The sequence below is a fragment of the Mauremys reevesii genome, linkage group 3, assembly GCF_016161935.1.
Source record: "Mauremys reevesii isolate NIE-2019 linkage group 3, ASM1616193v1, whole genome shotgun sequence".
In the NCBI taxonomy this organism is placed as follows: domain Eukaryota; kingdom Metazoa; phylum Chordata; order Testudines; family Geoemydidae; genus Mauremys; species Mauremys reevesii.
The window spans coordinates 55,543,427-55,559,216 of record NC_052625.1 but is presented as its reverse complement, the minus strand read 5'-3'; the positions used below and the strand labels follow the sequence as shown (position 1 = coordinate 55,559,216).

At 47.5% G+C, this 15,790-nt stretch overlaps 1 protein-coding gene across 1 annotated transcript in view; it reads left to right on the top strand.

Moving 5' to 3' along the window:
• Window positions 1–5,390: 5,390 nt before the first annotated feature.
• Window positions 5,391–15,790, top strand: part of ITPKB (inositol-trisphosphate 3-kinase B) — a 112,170-nt gene continuing 101,770 nt past the window's right edge. The window contains exons 1-2 of the mRNA XM_039532079.1: window positions 5,391–5,732; window positions 8,248–10,023. Of these exons, the coding sequence (XP_039388013.1) occupies window positions 8,422–10,023 (1,602 nt within the window). The 5' untranslated portion in view covers window positions 5,391–5,732; window positions 8,248–8,421. The remainder of the gene's footprint in view (window positions 5,733–8,247; window positions 10,024–15,790) is intronic.

The window sequence follows — 15,790 nt, the reverse complement described above, 5'->3', positions numbered from 1 at the left end:
AATGAAGATACCCCCCCCGCCCCGGCATGAATGTGTTGCACCAAACAGAACAATAATATCTCAGATCTATGATGGGTGCCTAAGCCTAGCACAAAATTTCTTTTTCCCTGTCTTGCTGCATGTGTGTCTATACATAATTTCTATTCTTTAGCCCTTGTATAATACCTTTCATCCAGAGATATCAAAGCACTTGAGCTCTTTCAGAGTCTGCCAACCCCCTGCTACAGGAGCTATAACACATCATCCAGCCCCATGTTCTTAGAATACTACTACTACTACTACTTTGCACATAGCTTGTTTCATCCAAGAATCTCACAGTATGTGACAAACATCAAGTGATATAGAGCCATAAACACCCTTGTGAGGCACAGTAGATATTATTATACCTGTTTCACAGACAGGTAAATTAAGGCAGAAAGATATTTGAAAAAATAACATCCCCCAGATCACGTAGCAAGTCAGCAGTGGAGCCAAGAATAGAACCTCGAAATCCTTGCATCAGATTCTCTGCTTCACTGAGCTTCTACTTGGCACAGTAGAGAGGGAGGCGGCTCTCAAACAGCCACAACTGACTCCTTGAGTCTCACAGTGATTCTACACTGAGCTGAGTCCTAGTGTAGGTTAGTGGAGCCCAGAGGCAGCTCTAAATTCTAACAGCTATTTAGGTACCTAACTCCCACTGAAGCCAATGGTAGTTAGGCACCGAAATACCTTTGACGATCTGGGCGGATACGCCTGCTGAACAAGAGCTGGAGCACAATGTTCCAGCCCCACCCTCTTCCCACCTCAATATTCTCCCCATGCTGGGAGCCAAATACATGCGTGTGAGGGGGAAGATGTTGGCTCGGTCATCTGGTAAGCCAGCTATGACCTAGCTGAGAGCTGTCCCATGCCAAAGAAATTCTCAGCTGGCCAAAGGTGTCTGCTTTCTGACCCCTTTGAGACACTGAAACAATGCAAAAGACTGGAGTACAATTGAATAACATTCTAGATCCTTATTCCCATTCCTTTGTGTCACCCACCAACCCACTCTATCTCCTTGGAATGATCAGAAGTGTATCATTCTTGTGACAGGAACACTCATGCTTCATGAAGAGTTGCCAACCCACAACGTTAGTTTTGGCTTGTATTTCCTGTTAGGTCATGTGTGGGGTTTTTTTTTTGGTAATAAAATATTAGCCAAATTCATTCTCAGTTACAGTGAGGTAAATGTGGAGTAAGTCTGTTGATTTCTGTGGAATTACTCCACATTTATTTACATACTCATATTTCCTACTGTTGTAGAACTGGACATTCTGCTTGGAAGAATCAACAAGATAATACCTGCCACTGGGTGGCTGTAAACACCATTCCTGGTTGCAGAGATAGATAAACAGTGACAGGCACGCTCATTTTTAATACACAGTGAAAACTTTCTTAAGTAATCACTCAAGAGCCTTGCAGAAATTGGTTATTTAACAGGGATGGATCTTGTAACAAAAGTGGGACAGAATTCCATTAGGAATGAGGATACTTTGGGATTGTTGTTGTTATTATTAGACAGGATGAAATATAAATAGACAGGGGGGAGGGTTATATCAGTTTTGCTGATCTTTACAGTGTAGTCTTCTTTAGAACATATGTATAACTCACTGATCACTGCACTGTACATACAAAATACTACAATATCATTACCTTTGAGAATCATGACATTTCTCTTCCTAAAATATTCCCATCCTCTGTTGGGAGTCTTTTACACACCTTCAGTTCTATGTTCTGCTTTCATTATTTTTCTCCACTTTGCTTCCCAAATATATGGGTTGGGGTCTGCAAACCTTTCTTCAGGTGAGTAGTTCCATTAATTTCAATGGCAATGTTCCATGTGAGTAAGGACTATTTGCATGAGTAACGGTTTGTAGGTTCAGGTGCTTGTATATTATCCTCTCAGTCCATTCAGTGTCTCCCCTGCGGTACAATGATTGTATTTGGAAGCAGTGGGTATAAACTTAGATGTGAAGGATTTGGACCCCGGTCCTACTTCCACTGAAGTCAATGGTAGGTTTGCCACTGACTTAGGCCTTTTGTGGTTGTTTAAGAATTTTACTTTTACTATACAGGTATTTAGATTGTAAGCTCTTTAGAACAGAGAATGTCTTTTTATTCTGTGTTTGTGAGGTTCTGGTCCATGACTGGGGCTCCAATGTACTACAGTAATAAAATAATAAATAACAAAAAATAATAAAATAATAATAAAACTGATTATCTTATGAAAGAAATATCATTTCCCCACCCCTTCATGTTTTTACATAGCAAGAATATGACTCCATAGGACCAAATAGTCTACCTTTGTGACCTGGTTAGATTTGTGATTGCCACTTAGTCTAACTGATGTACAGCATAGGCCTATCTTCCACAGATTACCTGAGGGGAAAACTAGTGCACTGAACTTTATCTGCTCTTCATTATATAACAATCGCCACTATGTAGTTCCAGTGCTGGAAACTATAATTTCCTTGCCTTATCTAAACATCACGAAAAGTTATTTGTTTCTAAGAGGTTTTTTTCTTTTCTTTCAATTTTTATTAACCACTCCCTGTATGATTAAAAGAGTGATGTATGTAATGTACGCAGAAGAAATTTAGATCTGGAGGTCAGATTTTCTGACTCTTTAAAATAATATTACAGTACTCTTAGGCTGTCTACATTGGGGATTTTTGTATAAATGTAGGTGCACTAATGCAAACTCACAGTGTAGATGTGCTGCACGGGTGTAAGATGGGGCTTGCACTCATGTGACTTACCCTAGTCACTTATCCTGGGGTAGGTCACACAGAGGCAAGCTGCATTTTGCACCAGAGCAGTGGGTCTGCATTAGAGCTTTCTACTAGTGTAGGTACACTAATATGGTTAAACTTGTGCAAAATCCTTAGGGCTAGTCTACACTTACGAGCCGGGTCGACGCGGTGAGTTCGACTTCTCGGAGTTCGAACTATCGCGTCTAATCTGGACGCGATAGTTCGAACTCCGGAAGCGCCGCGGTCGACTCCGGTACTCCACCACTGCAAAAGACGGTGGCGGAGTCGACCTTGGAGCCACGGACTTCGATTCTGCGGCGTCTGGACGGGTGAGTAGTTCGAACTAGGGTACTTCGAATTCAGCTACGCTATTCACGTAGCTGAATTTGTGTACCCTAGTTCGACCCCGCTTCTTAGTGTGGACCAAGTCTAAATAAGCCCTAAGTAGTAGTCTAAAATATGCACACACAGCTATATGGATACATATCAACACACATGTGAACATGCCATTGCAGAATACTTCAGATTTGTTAAAGGGGATCACTTATAAATCTTCATGCATTTCTGAATTTATGATTAAGATCAAATTTCTCACACACACACACACACACACACACACACACACACACACACACACACACACACACACACACACACACACACACACACACACACAGTTAGATCCTGCAAACTCTACTCACATTGAACTCAATGTATCTGCTTATGTGAGTAATATTACCCACATGCTTAAGTCCTTGAAAGACTAGGCCCCTCTGAGCTCAGATCAGGGGCGGCTCCAGGCACCACTGCGGGGGGTGGCCTGCTGGTCGCTGTGAGGGCGGCAGTCAGGCTGCCTTCGGTGGCATGCCTGCGGGAGGTCCGCCGGTCCTGTGGTTTTGGTGGCAATTCGGTGGTGGGGACGCCAAAGGCGAGGGACCGGCAGACCTCCCGCAGGCGCACCGCTGAATCTACATTACTAACGAACCTCTCGCAGGCACACTGCTGAATCTGTGTTACCAGCGGACCTCCTGCAGGCGCGCAGCTGAAAGCCGCCTGCCTGCCGTACTTGGGGCGGCAAAATACATAGAGCTGCCCCTGGCTCAGACACTGCAGAAAAAGTTGCTCTTTTTGTGGAAAGAGTCTAATACTCTCTTTTCTTGCACAGAGAGCTAAATAAGATTTCTTGGAATAGAAAAACAAAAATGTGCTCGCTCTGTCTATCTGTGTGTCTGTGAGATTGGCAATCCACACCTCCTTCTGCAGGTTCAGAGAACTTTCTGCCCCCTATTCACTCCAGAGGCTATGTCTTTACTGCAAAAAAGAGGTATGGTTTTACATTGAGATAGTTATCTCAGTATAAAATCCTAGCAGAGACAAGTCATGGGTTGTTTTTACCTCAGTGTAGCTAGTTGAGGTCAACCCTATAACCACCAGCCAGCATTATCTTAGCTACACAGGGGTAAAAACTGCAGTGCCTTGCCTCCACTATGGATTTTATATTGAGATTAGCTATCTTGATTTTAAATATCACCCCTTTTCACAGCCAAGAGCCTGTTCTTGCTGCCAAATGGGAGTTGTGCATAAGCCCTGCAGGAGCTGAGTGTGGGATACCTGTATCACATATCTCCCATCAGGAAGGCCAGCCTTTCTTCTAGACCCACATTTAGGATGCTATCCTACAGAAATACAGGGGGCAGATCCTAAGCTAAGTGAAGTTACTACAGAGCTATGACAGTTTATATCAGCTGAGGATCTACCCTAAGGATCCCGATTCTCCATTGCCCTGCATCTTTAGTTATTTCCACCAGGGCAAAGTAGGTAGTAAAACACTACCCCATTGGAAAGGTAACGGTTTGCACCCTCTTTGTACGGATGCAAATGACCAACAAGGGGCAGGGCAGGGGAGAATCCAGTCCAAGTCATGTCCTCACTGTGGGAGAAATGCACCCCTGGGCACAAGGACACCACAAGACAAGCCTAGGCACCACTTAAGGCTTCAAAACAGGATATAGGTGGGACTAAAATAGCCTTAAACACACTGGCCATGGCCAGGCCCTCTGCACAGAGGTGCATTTAACCCTCCAATTACTGGCATTAGAATCCTGAAAGCTAAGGTTATAAAATATGCTACTTAGGTTAGAGAATTAATTTGAACCCACCTTGTTTTGAAGCCTCTTAAGATATGACTATTTCTGATACCTATCCTAGGACTGCCTCATGAGCCTTGGAAGCTCAGCAGCCTGTGTACTAGATGCAAACAGCAGCTCATGTGTGGGTTAGGCAATGACCCAGGATCTTCTTTGTGAAAAGGAACTGAAGTTGAGGGTTTAAAATAGTGCAGCAAGTGATATACATAGTAAGATCAAGCTGAGGTTGGAAAATGGATCGTGTATCTTTAACCCACAGAAGAAGAAACTTTTTTTTTTGTTAGTTAACAATGGAAACTTTTTTTTTAGTGTTTCCCTCCAGCGGTCCTGCCAAGCAATAGAAAGGAAAGACACACACACACACACACACAAAGAAAAAAAAAGAAAGAAAGAAACTTGTTCCGCTGAGTTCAACCCCAGACAGGCTCACAACTTCCTTCCTGCCTTCCTACCCCCCGCCCCTCCTCGCTCTCCTCCCTAGCTCGCTCGTTTTTAATCGCACATTGAACAAACATTCAAGAAACTGCAAAGCTGAAAGTGACAAGGCTGCTCGCGCGGTTGGCGGGGAAAGGAGAATCAGTTAGCAACACAACCAATCGGTGAAGGCAAGCCCTACGATTCAACACAAAAAGAAACTAGCCCATTTTTAAAAACCTCTCGTATATAATATAGACGGCTACAGTTTAAAATCCTGATCTGGATGAGGAAATGATTTCTGGAGCATTTTGTGCGTGTCTCAGTTCCTGCGGGTGTTTCAAGGGGATGTGAACTAACAGGACTGTGAAGTCTGCATGAGTCCCTGATATACCAGGTAAGGGTGGACTGTTTCATTCCATTTCCCCCCCTTGGCTTTCTCTCGATTAAGCGGACCTCTCTTTGTCTGGGAAGAACAGCAGGGCAGGAGGGTTGGACCATGGGGAAAAAAAATAAATCGCACAAGTTCCACAATGTTTCTCAAACGTGCCTCCCTGTAAATGCCATTTCAAGCCTTCTTCTCCACTCTTTAATGAGTAACTGTCGTATTTTCACCCCCCGGCATTAGCTAGTGCATTATGTTGCAGGCAGGAGCAAAATAGCTGCCTTTTCGGGCGAGCTGAACGGTAGCAGCAAATGCATGTTTGAAAAGATTATTGTGGTGGCAAAATGCAGTTAGCTCATTTTCTGTGAAACGTGTGAACTGGTCGTTCTGCAAATAATGTACAAGAAAAATACCAATAGGCTTGTGCGCGCTCAGGAGCTCTCTGCAGGGAGGGGAAAGCAAAGCTGTCAGCAAGAACTGCTTAGCCGTCCGCCTTGCAGGGCATCTCCGGACAGGAGTTGAGTATGAAAGGCTCTCCGTTGGCTCTCCCACTGTACAGCAGGATAGGCGCGTTCAGATGTATTTCTCCTGAACGCTCCGATAGAGATGGGCATATACACCCCACCCCCCACATCTTCACACCCAGACACTCACCGGTTTGCACACTGTCACAACATGACCCGGTGCGAACAGCAGGCTGTACTTCTAGAGATGCACAGGCACCGAGCTAATAGCCAGGATACCCCGATGTACATGCACACCGCTGCAAATTATACCCCGGAGCGAACTGATGCCTTTTAATTAATATTAATACAAAGACAAAACAATACAAAGGCATTCGTTTAGCATATAGACTCACAAGGACGCACAAAAATACACGTGAACATACAGTTGCACACAAGTCCATTCAAAGACACTTACATCTACAGCTTGTGTATGCACACGTGCATATAAATAAACATTTACACATACACACAACACACTCATGCATATTTTTCATACATAGAATTCAAATGCTCCAACGTGAAAAGAAGGCTGTAATTCTAGTTATACAAACACACATACATGTACAAAGAGACACACCGAGCTATTATAAATAGATGAAGACATATGGACAGAGGGTTACCCACACAGGAAGAATCACAGACACACAAAAGCACCCGGAGCTGCAGCACACACCCATACAGATGTCTATACCGGGAACACAAGCTAGACCTGCCCAAGAGAATATATAAGACTAATTCAAGAGATGCATACATAATCTTATACCACACAGCGTGGACAGACCTAGGGTAAACACATCTAGATCTAACATACGTGGAGCTGCACAAAGCCACACAGATGCACACACACAGACAGAGTGAACAGCAGACACATGGATGCATAATAAACAAAGCCACAGAAAGGCATAGACCTATCCACACTTACACTGAAAAGAAAGGTTTCAGAGTAGCAGCCCTTTTAGTCTGTATCCGCCGCAAGTACTCCTGTTCTTTTTACTGAAAAGAAACACATTCTCCAAGCAGAACCTAATTTGATCTTCATGTCATAGGAGGACAGACATATACACACATACCCACAGCATAGACAAAGCCACACCAGTACTTAGCGCATATTTCAGCCAAAATCTTTTAGTCAAAACTTGAAAATTGTTATTTAGAAATTCTGTTGCGGTGCTCTATGGGAGTTGTAGTTTGAGTGTTTCACGCCCCCATTCTCTTCTATGGCTGGGCTCCTGGGCCAGGCTAGGCCTCTCATGAGGCACAATAATTTGCCCACTTGCTGAGAGTCCCTCCTGAGAGATGTAGTGTGGCTGGAGAGCGGGCCTATAGAGAAGGTAGGCGCCATGAGGCAGGTGAACTACAAGAAATGTGTGTTTTTAACAAAAAGTTGAATTTTTCCACAGAAAGCAGACGCTTTTGTGAAAGATTTTGTTTAGCTGAAGTCCCAGTTTTCCATTGAACATCAGTTTTGACAGAAGAATTTTGATCAGCTAATGCGAATAGATGTAGCGCGCACACACACACAAATGCAGATAACACATGCACAAGGCAGTAGAAATACACAGGCAGAAGTTATACAGAGCCAGCCAGAACCCCCTCCAAACAATGAAGTAGACATGAAGAGATGTAATCAGGTGAAGAGCCATACAAATACACACCTGAGTAGTAGCCATAAGTATATTTGGCATACTCCATGTCTTGCAGAGACACACCTAACATACACAAAGCTACAGATCTGCACACAGACAGAGTAAATAGACATACACGTGGAGATACACTCAGATACAGTGAGACACACATACACAGTAAGTGGATTCAGGCCCTGAGGCTCGCGCACACAGAAGCAGTAGATATACATGTACATAAGCGACTCCTAGCACACGGAGGGCCACAGCAAAGCAAACCATAGTCACTCACCCTTTGCTCATGGGCCGAGTCTGCAGCCTCTGTGCCCTGCCCCATGCCCATAGCGCTGTTGCTCCTGGCTCCGGGCTCATGTCTCTCTCTCTCTCTCTCCTCTCCAGCTGATTTGTTTATGGAGCTTTGGGCAAGGGCCAGGCCAGCTCCTCCGCCCCCCTGCGGCTTCCCAGGCGATGGTGCTGCCCCCGGCCCAGGGAGGACCCCGGCTGCCCCGCAGAGGCTGACCCAGGAGGAGGAGGAGGAGGAGGCTTGCCCCGCGAGCGCCCGGGCTCAGTACTATGGCTGTGTACTGCTATGCGCTCAATAGCCTGGTGATGATGAATAGCAGCAACGAGGTGAAGAGCGGCGGTAGCCGGAGCAAGACGCCTCCTCCCCGGGGGCAGGTGCTGCAGGTCCCGGAGCCGCACGGCGCCTACTGCCCCAGGCTCAGCCCGGGCGCCAGGAGCCCCAGCTGCCCCCGGAGGAGCTCGACCTTCCTCTTTCCCCCGGGGGAGCAGCCGCCGCCAGAGGAGCCGGGGAGCGCCGGGACTCCTGGGGGCAGCAGGCGGCCCAGCAGCCCGAGCTGGCTGGGAAGGGAAGAGCCGTCGCGGCCCCGCCAGCGGGAGCTGCAGAACGTGCAGGTGAACCAGAGAGTGGGGCTCTTCGAGGCGCACATCCAGGCGAGCAGCTCCGCCACCCTGCACCTCAAGAGCCCGCGGCTGGGCAGGAGATCGCCGTCCCCCATCCCGCCCCGCCGCAGCCGGCCCCCCGGCGGAGACCCACGGGAAGCGCCCAGGAAGGAGGAGGAGAAGGTCCCGACAAGCCCCTTTCCCTGGCCGGCGGCGGAGACGGGGATAGCACAGGAGCCAGGAGAGACGGGGAGGGGGCGGGAGTCCCCCGGGGTGCAGGTTTCCGGGGAGACGGAGAGGGGGGGTGGGCACTGTGGAGCGCAGATTGCCGGGGAGATGGAGAGGGGGAGCAGCACTCTCGGAGCGCGTTGTACAGAGGAGATGAAGAGGGGCGGTGGGATGCCCAGAGGGCTGGGAGCGGAGGAGATGGAAAAGTGCAGCGGGTCCTGCGAACAGGAGGGACCGGAGGAGACGGAGAAGTGGAGCGGGTCCCCCAGGGCGCAGAACTCAGAAGTGATGGAGAGCAGGGAGAGGGTTCACCCAGCGCAGGGCTCGGAAGTGATGGAGAGGAGGAGCGAGTCCAGTGGAGCGCAGAGCTCAGGACTGTTGGAGCGAGGAGAGGGGACCCACAGCGTGCAGGGCTCTGGGGTGATGGAGGGAGGAGAGGGGACCCACTGCGTGCAGGGCTCTGGTGTGATGGAGTGGGGCAGGGTAGCCCTAGAAACTCAGGGTTCCGCATCAAGAGAAGAGGGGAGCGAGAACTGCGGATGGCGGGGCTTGGACTCTTCAGCTGCCCCGGAGCAAGGGAGGGGTGAAGAGCAGCATTGTCCCCCCCGGACTGGCTGCTGGGGGGAGCTCGGGAGTCCGCTGGCCTGGGCCGGCTCTGTGGAGGAGCTGTGCCCAGTGCCTGGGAGCTCCTTGGGAGCAGTGGATCAAGCCTGTGCCCGGCTGCAGCAGGACCACCTTGGAGACCATCAGCTGCTGGTGACAGCAGCACCCACAGAACAAAAGGGGAAACCCCCGGGGGAGGGCTGCTGTGGGAGCAGCATCCCCGCTGTCATCATTACTGACCTAGGGGGTCAGGAGGAGGAGGCCGGGGAGAGCCCCCGAGTGAACATGCCCATCAGGAAGCTGTCTTCCTCTTCGGCTTCTTCCACTGGCTTCTCCTCATCCTGGGAAGAGTCTGAGGAGGACATCTCCAGTGACCCCGAGCGCACCTTGGATCAAGCCCAGCCCTTCCTGCAGACCCTGGACCAGCACAAACCCAGAGTGGTAAGTCCTGCCCAATGCAGCTTCCCCTGGAGTTGTGGCCCCCAGTGTTGGCTCTAGTACTGGTGCCCCAGACTCCACCATGGCTTCTTCCGTTAATGCCGGGCCGGGGACCAGCCTCCCTAACTGTAACCCACCCACTGGCTTCTCCTGCATCCTAACTCCCCCACCCTGGAACTTGGTTGCTCACCATGCCAGTCTGCGTTAGGCTGCAGGCAGGTAAATTACAGGCAGGATCCACTGACTGGGGTAGCAGAGGTCTGCTAAATGGTACTGTTGCCCCAGATCCTTTGGGAACCACTCTTCTGATGCATCATCACCCTGGCAATTATAGTAAAAGACCTGCCAGTTGCCCTTCTTTATCTCAACTGGAGTGCTGCCTCATTAGCCATCATCATTAACCACAAAGCCTGTGTGCTTATTAAGCCCTGATGAAAGACAAAGCCAGAGTCAAACTCTTTCTGACCTGGCTGAGATCATATTGATTGGTAGGTGTTTAGAAGATGATTGCAGTCATTTAAGAGAAACTTTCTCTTTCTCTTCCCCCCCCCCCAAACCCATCACTGGTAACAGTGTGTTGATGGTCATCCCCTGCTTTTAGGAGAGATCTTGCACAACCCATTGGAATGCCCAGTCTTGTAGTACTTAGGCAAAACTCCTAACCAAGGACTGCAAGCCTGGTTGCAGAGAATTTACCTAGAACTATTTATTATTCTTTTAACTTCAGACTATGGTGTGGTTCTTTTTCTTCTCACTGGCACCAGTTTTACACTAGTATAACTTCAGTGGCTTCTGAGGAGTTTCCCCTGATTCGCTTGCACATTTCCTCTTCTGAATTCTTTCTTTCTTTCTTTCTTTCTTTCTTTCTTTCTTTCTTTTCTATCCTGCTGCCCACCGCTGTGGTATTTGCATACCTTTCACATAAAGTGAATAGCAATAATGAAATCCCTAGTACATTTCATGGACTCCGTCACTTCTCCATTTTTGGAGTAAAAACTTTGCTCACAGTAGCATCTAACATTTGTTATTAATTTATTTTTATTTATATATTTATTTAGGGTTGGTTTATTTTGGGGTTTAGTTGGTAGGTTGGTTTGGGGTTGCTTGGGGTTTTTTGGTCAAAGGGGAGGTGCCAGTGTTGTGAGTGTCATTCTTGCAATGGTGGAAAGACCTTTTCAAAGAGGAAGGTTTTGCAGCATTTCCTAAAGATGGTCAGATTCTGGATTCACCTGATCTCCTCTGAAACATTGTTCCATGGCTGGATCCTCTGGACAAAGCATGCTTTTTCCTTTGCTCTCTCGTGCTTCATCCTGAGCTTTGTGAGGTGAATTGTCCCAGAGGAGCAATGTCACAGTGTTTCAGAGATCGAAATTCGGTCTTTAATGTAGCTGGGGCTTGATCCACAAATTGCTTTAACATTTAGGACCAAAGCCTTTAAACTGTCAAATCCTGAAAGCACCCACAACTTTCATTAACTCTAATGGGAGATCTGAGGGCTCTCTAATGGGAAATCTGGAGCCTCCCTCATGATTCGGTCCATTATGTTTAAACAGCCTTAGGCACATGGCAGTGAAACTCCTGTTGACGGCAGTGGTATGAGTACAGTAGAACATAAACTGAATAGAGGATCAAGCCCCTGCAGAAAGGATGCTGTGTGGTTTGTGAACAATTATCAGGCTGAGACATAAATGAAAACCATCTTTTTTTGGCTTCCTTTTTCTTCCCATAGCAAGGATCCAGGCTCAATTCTGTAGAGGACAGAGAAGCAGCTGGGCAGAAATACTGTTGGCAAAGTAATGAATGCTGTAGCTCTTAATGTTTTCAAATAGTTTGACATATTTAGATCCTTTGAGTCACAATTTTTGTTCTGTGTATATTAGCTTTAGTAATCGTTGTCCGTCACTGACAACTGTTATCAGCAATAAGCCCTGCTGAACCTGTGCTGCAGACAGTTGAGTGCTAGTGTGGACGGGACAAAACCAGCTTCCTTGAGTCTCAAAATGGATTTCTGTGCAAAAGTGTCAAAAAAAGCTTTGTTTCATCCTTTTTGTGGACAAGTGGTTTCCTAAACTGTTTCGGCAGGACCCACTGCTGACAATGGGCATGATTCAAAGCTCTTTGAAGTCAATGGAAAGACCCGTATTAACTTCAGTGACTTTGGTCAGGCCCAGTTGTCTAGCAGTGAGTTTGCTAGCATAGGTAAGCTTAATTTGTATTATCAAAGGGCCAGATTCTGATCTAAATCTGATGGAATATCAGAGTAACTCCATTGACTTCAGTGGGATTACTCCAGTCTAAGTGAGACCAGAATCTAGCCCAAAGTGTCCCCCCAAAATCTGGGGAAGGTTAGCCAGTATTTCTTTTTGCTTGGATAATCCCCATAATACTTGCTGGGTTGCAGCCTCTGTGGGGATTCTCTACTATAACATGCAGTTCCACTGTGGGGTTGATCCCCTGTTTTGCAGTTTATAGTGAACATCTCACCAGGATTGTGAGCAAATACCTGGTAATCCAGTGTTGTTTTCTGCAGATCCTTGATTTACTTAAATAACAAAACATGCCCAAACCCTAACTCCATGTTCTCACTGCGAACATTTGAGAATCCATAATGACAATAGAAGGGGCTACTTGAATGGTCTCCGGTTGTACACACATTTGTTTTCATGGGTTTACCAATTTCCATTTGACCAAGCGTAACTGTCTGGAAATGAAATATACTGTGAAGGAACATGCATAAGGAATTGCGACTACGGATCATACTAACATTTTCTGACAAGATAAACCCTGGTGGCCAAATCCTCAGTTGATGTAAATCAGTTGAGCTCAGTGGTGTTGTGCTGAATTATACCATCTGGGCCTGAGTATGGGCATCTGCAATTAGTGATATTTGTGTGGGTGGGAAAGGTTATGGCACCTGAAAAGGAGGTAGCAATGAGCAACAGGAAAGTGGTTCTCACTGGAGGTATGGTTGGGGTTGTAAGCTTCATGCTGGGTGTTTACAGATTCAGTAAACAACAGGCTCACTGCTGCCCTTCCTTTCTGGAGGCTATCTGGCTAGAAAAGCTATCTGGGATGTCCGGCTGTCTATTGTAGTTCCCCTTTGTGTTCTTTGTATGGTAGGGCAGGCAACTTCCTTCAGCTGGACTTCAGAACTCATCCTGCGTTAATGTTGCAGATATGTTGCTGTCTATGTGTATTTTGCAATCCCCGCTATCAGGTCGGCTAATCAGACATTAATCCCGCGAATGATCGGGAACACTAAATTGTTTAGCATGAAGAATGTGGATGGGTTAGTAACCTCCTTTTGAGACAAGATACATTTAGAAATGACGTTTTCTGTATAACTCTATAGCTAGGTACCTCCCCACCCACCCCCCACCCCGCGACTGATGAGGAGAGACCTACTGCTCCTGTTCCTGTCTACTCGGTAAACTGCCTGTCTGTAAAATGCATTGGGGCCCTGCAGGATGAATGATGTTAGAGAAGATTGAGATAGAAGATATTATGAAGGAGTGTGTTAGTGATTCTCAGTGAAACGACAATAAGTAAATTAGACAATTTTTTATAGTAATCCCTCCCAAGGTTTAAATAAAGCATAAACTGTGTGCGGGTTTCTGGCGCCGTGGTTTTTACTGGGCTGCAGATAGTTGCTTGGGGGAAACCCCACCCCCATTTGTGCAAGCTTGCAAGACTCAAAAGGCAGCAGAGGTATTGCACTTCTTAAGCAATGTAGGAAGAAGAGCCTGTCCAGGGGAATCTGCAAACCAGTGTGCCGCAGAGTAGTGCTCCACAGAGCTTCTGGGCCCACAGTGTGGTTGTGGGCTGCTGGGGAAGGAGAGGGAGCGTGCCCAGTGGGTCCACATGTCCTGCAACCCAGCTGCTACTCCATTCTGGGGTTTGCCTAGCAGCCACCCCATAGACGTGTCAGTGCTTTGCATACTGGGAAGGATTTCTTCCTTTTGTCACACAGGCTTTTTGCTTAGGAGATGGGGAGAGGGGCTTACTGTCCCAGCAGCTGTGCCCATTCAACTCCCACTGGAGACAATGCAGCTGCACAGGTACAGCAGAGGGGATGATCAGGCCCCTGCAGAGGATTTCACCCTCATTAGGCACTTGATCCTCCTGTCGCAGGGTAGGTGTAACTCCCATTGCCTTCAGTGGAGTATATGGCCCTGCATGTGTTTCTTTCCTAGAGGAGCCCTATTCTCCTGCCACAGGATCTGAGTAACTCCTGCTGCTGAAGTCAGTGGAATTACTCATGTCTTGCAGCAGGTGACCTGCCCCCCTGCAGCTGGTTAATTCTCCACTCGGACTCTTAAGCAAAAGACTGCTGCAACTTGTTATTGCTCACTATCACCATGTGCTGATCACTATGCTGAGTTGCTGCTATCCAAGCAAAATCCTTGATTCCTCTATAACTCATCAGCCAGAGAGAAGAAACACTCAGTTTGTCAGAACATCCTTTAACTATTCCCTTTGTGAAAACGAAGGCTTTAAACCCCCCCTTCCCCTGGAAAAAGTAGCATGAGATGCCCTTAAGCCAGGGGTCGGCAACCTCTGGCACGTGGCTCACCAGGGTAAGCACTCTGGCAGGCTGGGCCAGTTTGTTTACCTGCTGCGTCAACAAGTTTGGCTGACCGCAGCTCCCACTGGCTGCAGTTCGCCGTCCCAGGCCAGTGGGGGTGGCAGGAAGCCGCGGCCAGCACATCCCTCGGCCCACACCGCTTCCCGCAGCCCCCATTGGCCTGGGACGGCAAACCGCGGCCAGTGGGAGCCGTGGTCAGCCAAACCTGCCGATGTGGCAGGTAAACAAACTGGCCTGGCCTGCCAGGGTGCTTACTCTGGCGAGCCACGTGCCAGAGGTTGCTGACCCCTGCCTTAAGCATTCTTCTTCTTAGCCTTCCCCGGCACTAGTGCAGAAACTGAAGGACTCTGAATTGTTGCAGTCACAAAACTTGCAGCACATTCCAGAACTCTGGCTCTCTCAACAAGCATCGTGTAATCGCCACTGGCCTAGAGTATAGAGTTTCCATTAACGTGAGCTAAATAGTGAGAGCTTTTGGAAAGTGCATATGTGATTACAGCGGAAAGGGGAATATATTTATTTGTTTGCCTGACTGGCAGTGACTGTAAAATATTTCTGACATGAGGCAATGTAGCTGTGCCAAGCTCCAGCCAGGCACCAGGCAGACCCCTTGTCTTTTCTCTAGGGTGTTCCAAAGCATTGTCTGACAGCAGCACTCCTGATTTGCTCCCATAAAAGAAATCAATCAAATTCAATATGTTTTCATTCCCATCCGATATGTCATTTTAATGAGAAAGTAGCTGTGTAATAGCAAGTATTTCCCCACAGGGCTTGCTGGGGATGATGCTGTGCAGAGCCCCCTGCCACGCTCTTCCCATCTGGCCTTGTTCTCTAACCCTGAATACCCCCAAATGCATTGTGGCGCAGTGGAGGTGCTTACATAAGAAGATGGATGATACTATTTTGGCTCCCCTCTCTTCAGCAGTTTTTGAGCCAATGGAGGAGGATTTCTATTGCATTCACCCCCTCCATGTCCTATAGCATGGGGATTATATGGCACATATTACACCCTTTTATTATAGGCACGTGTTTACCAGCACATTCATTCACTCTGGTGGTTCTGAGCAATTCCAGACTGAAAACATTCATAAAAGAAAGCTGGGGAGGTTTCTGAGAACTCTTTATTTGGGATTCTAATTCTGTGTTGCACAGTTTTGTGACCTCTGGTGCCCGAAGGATAATTAG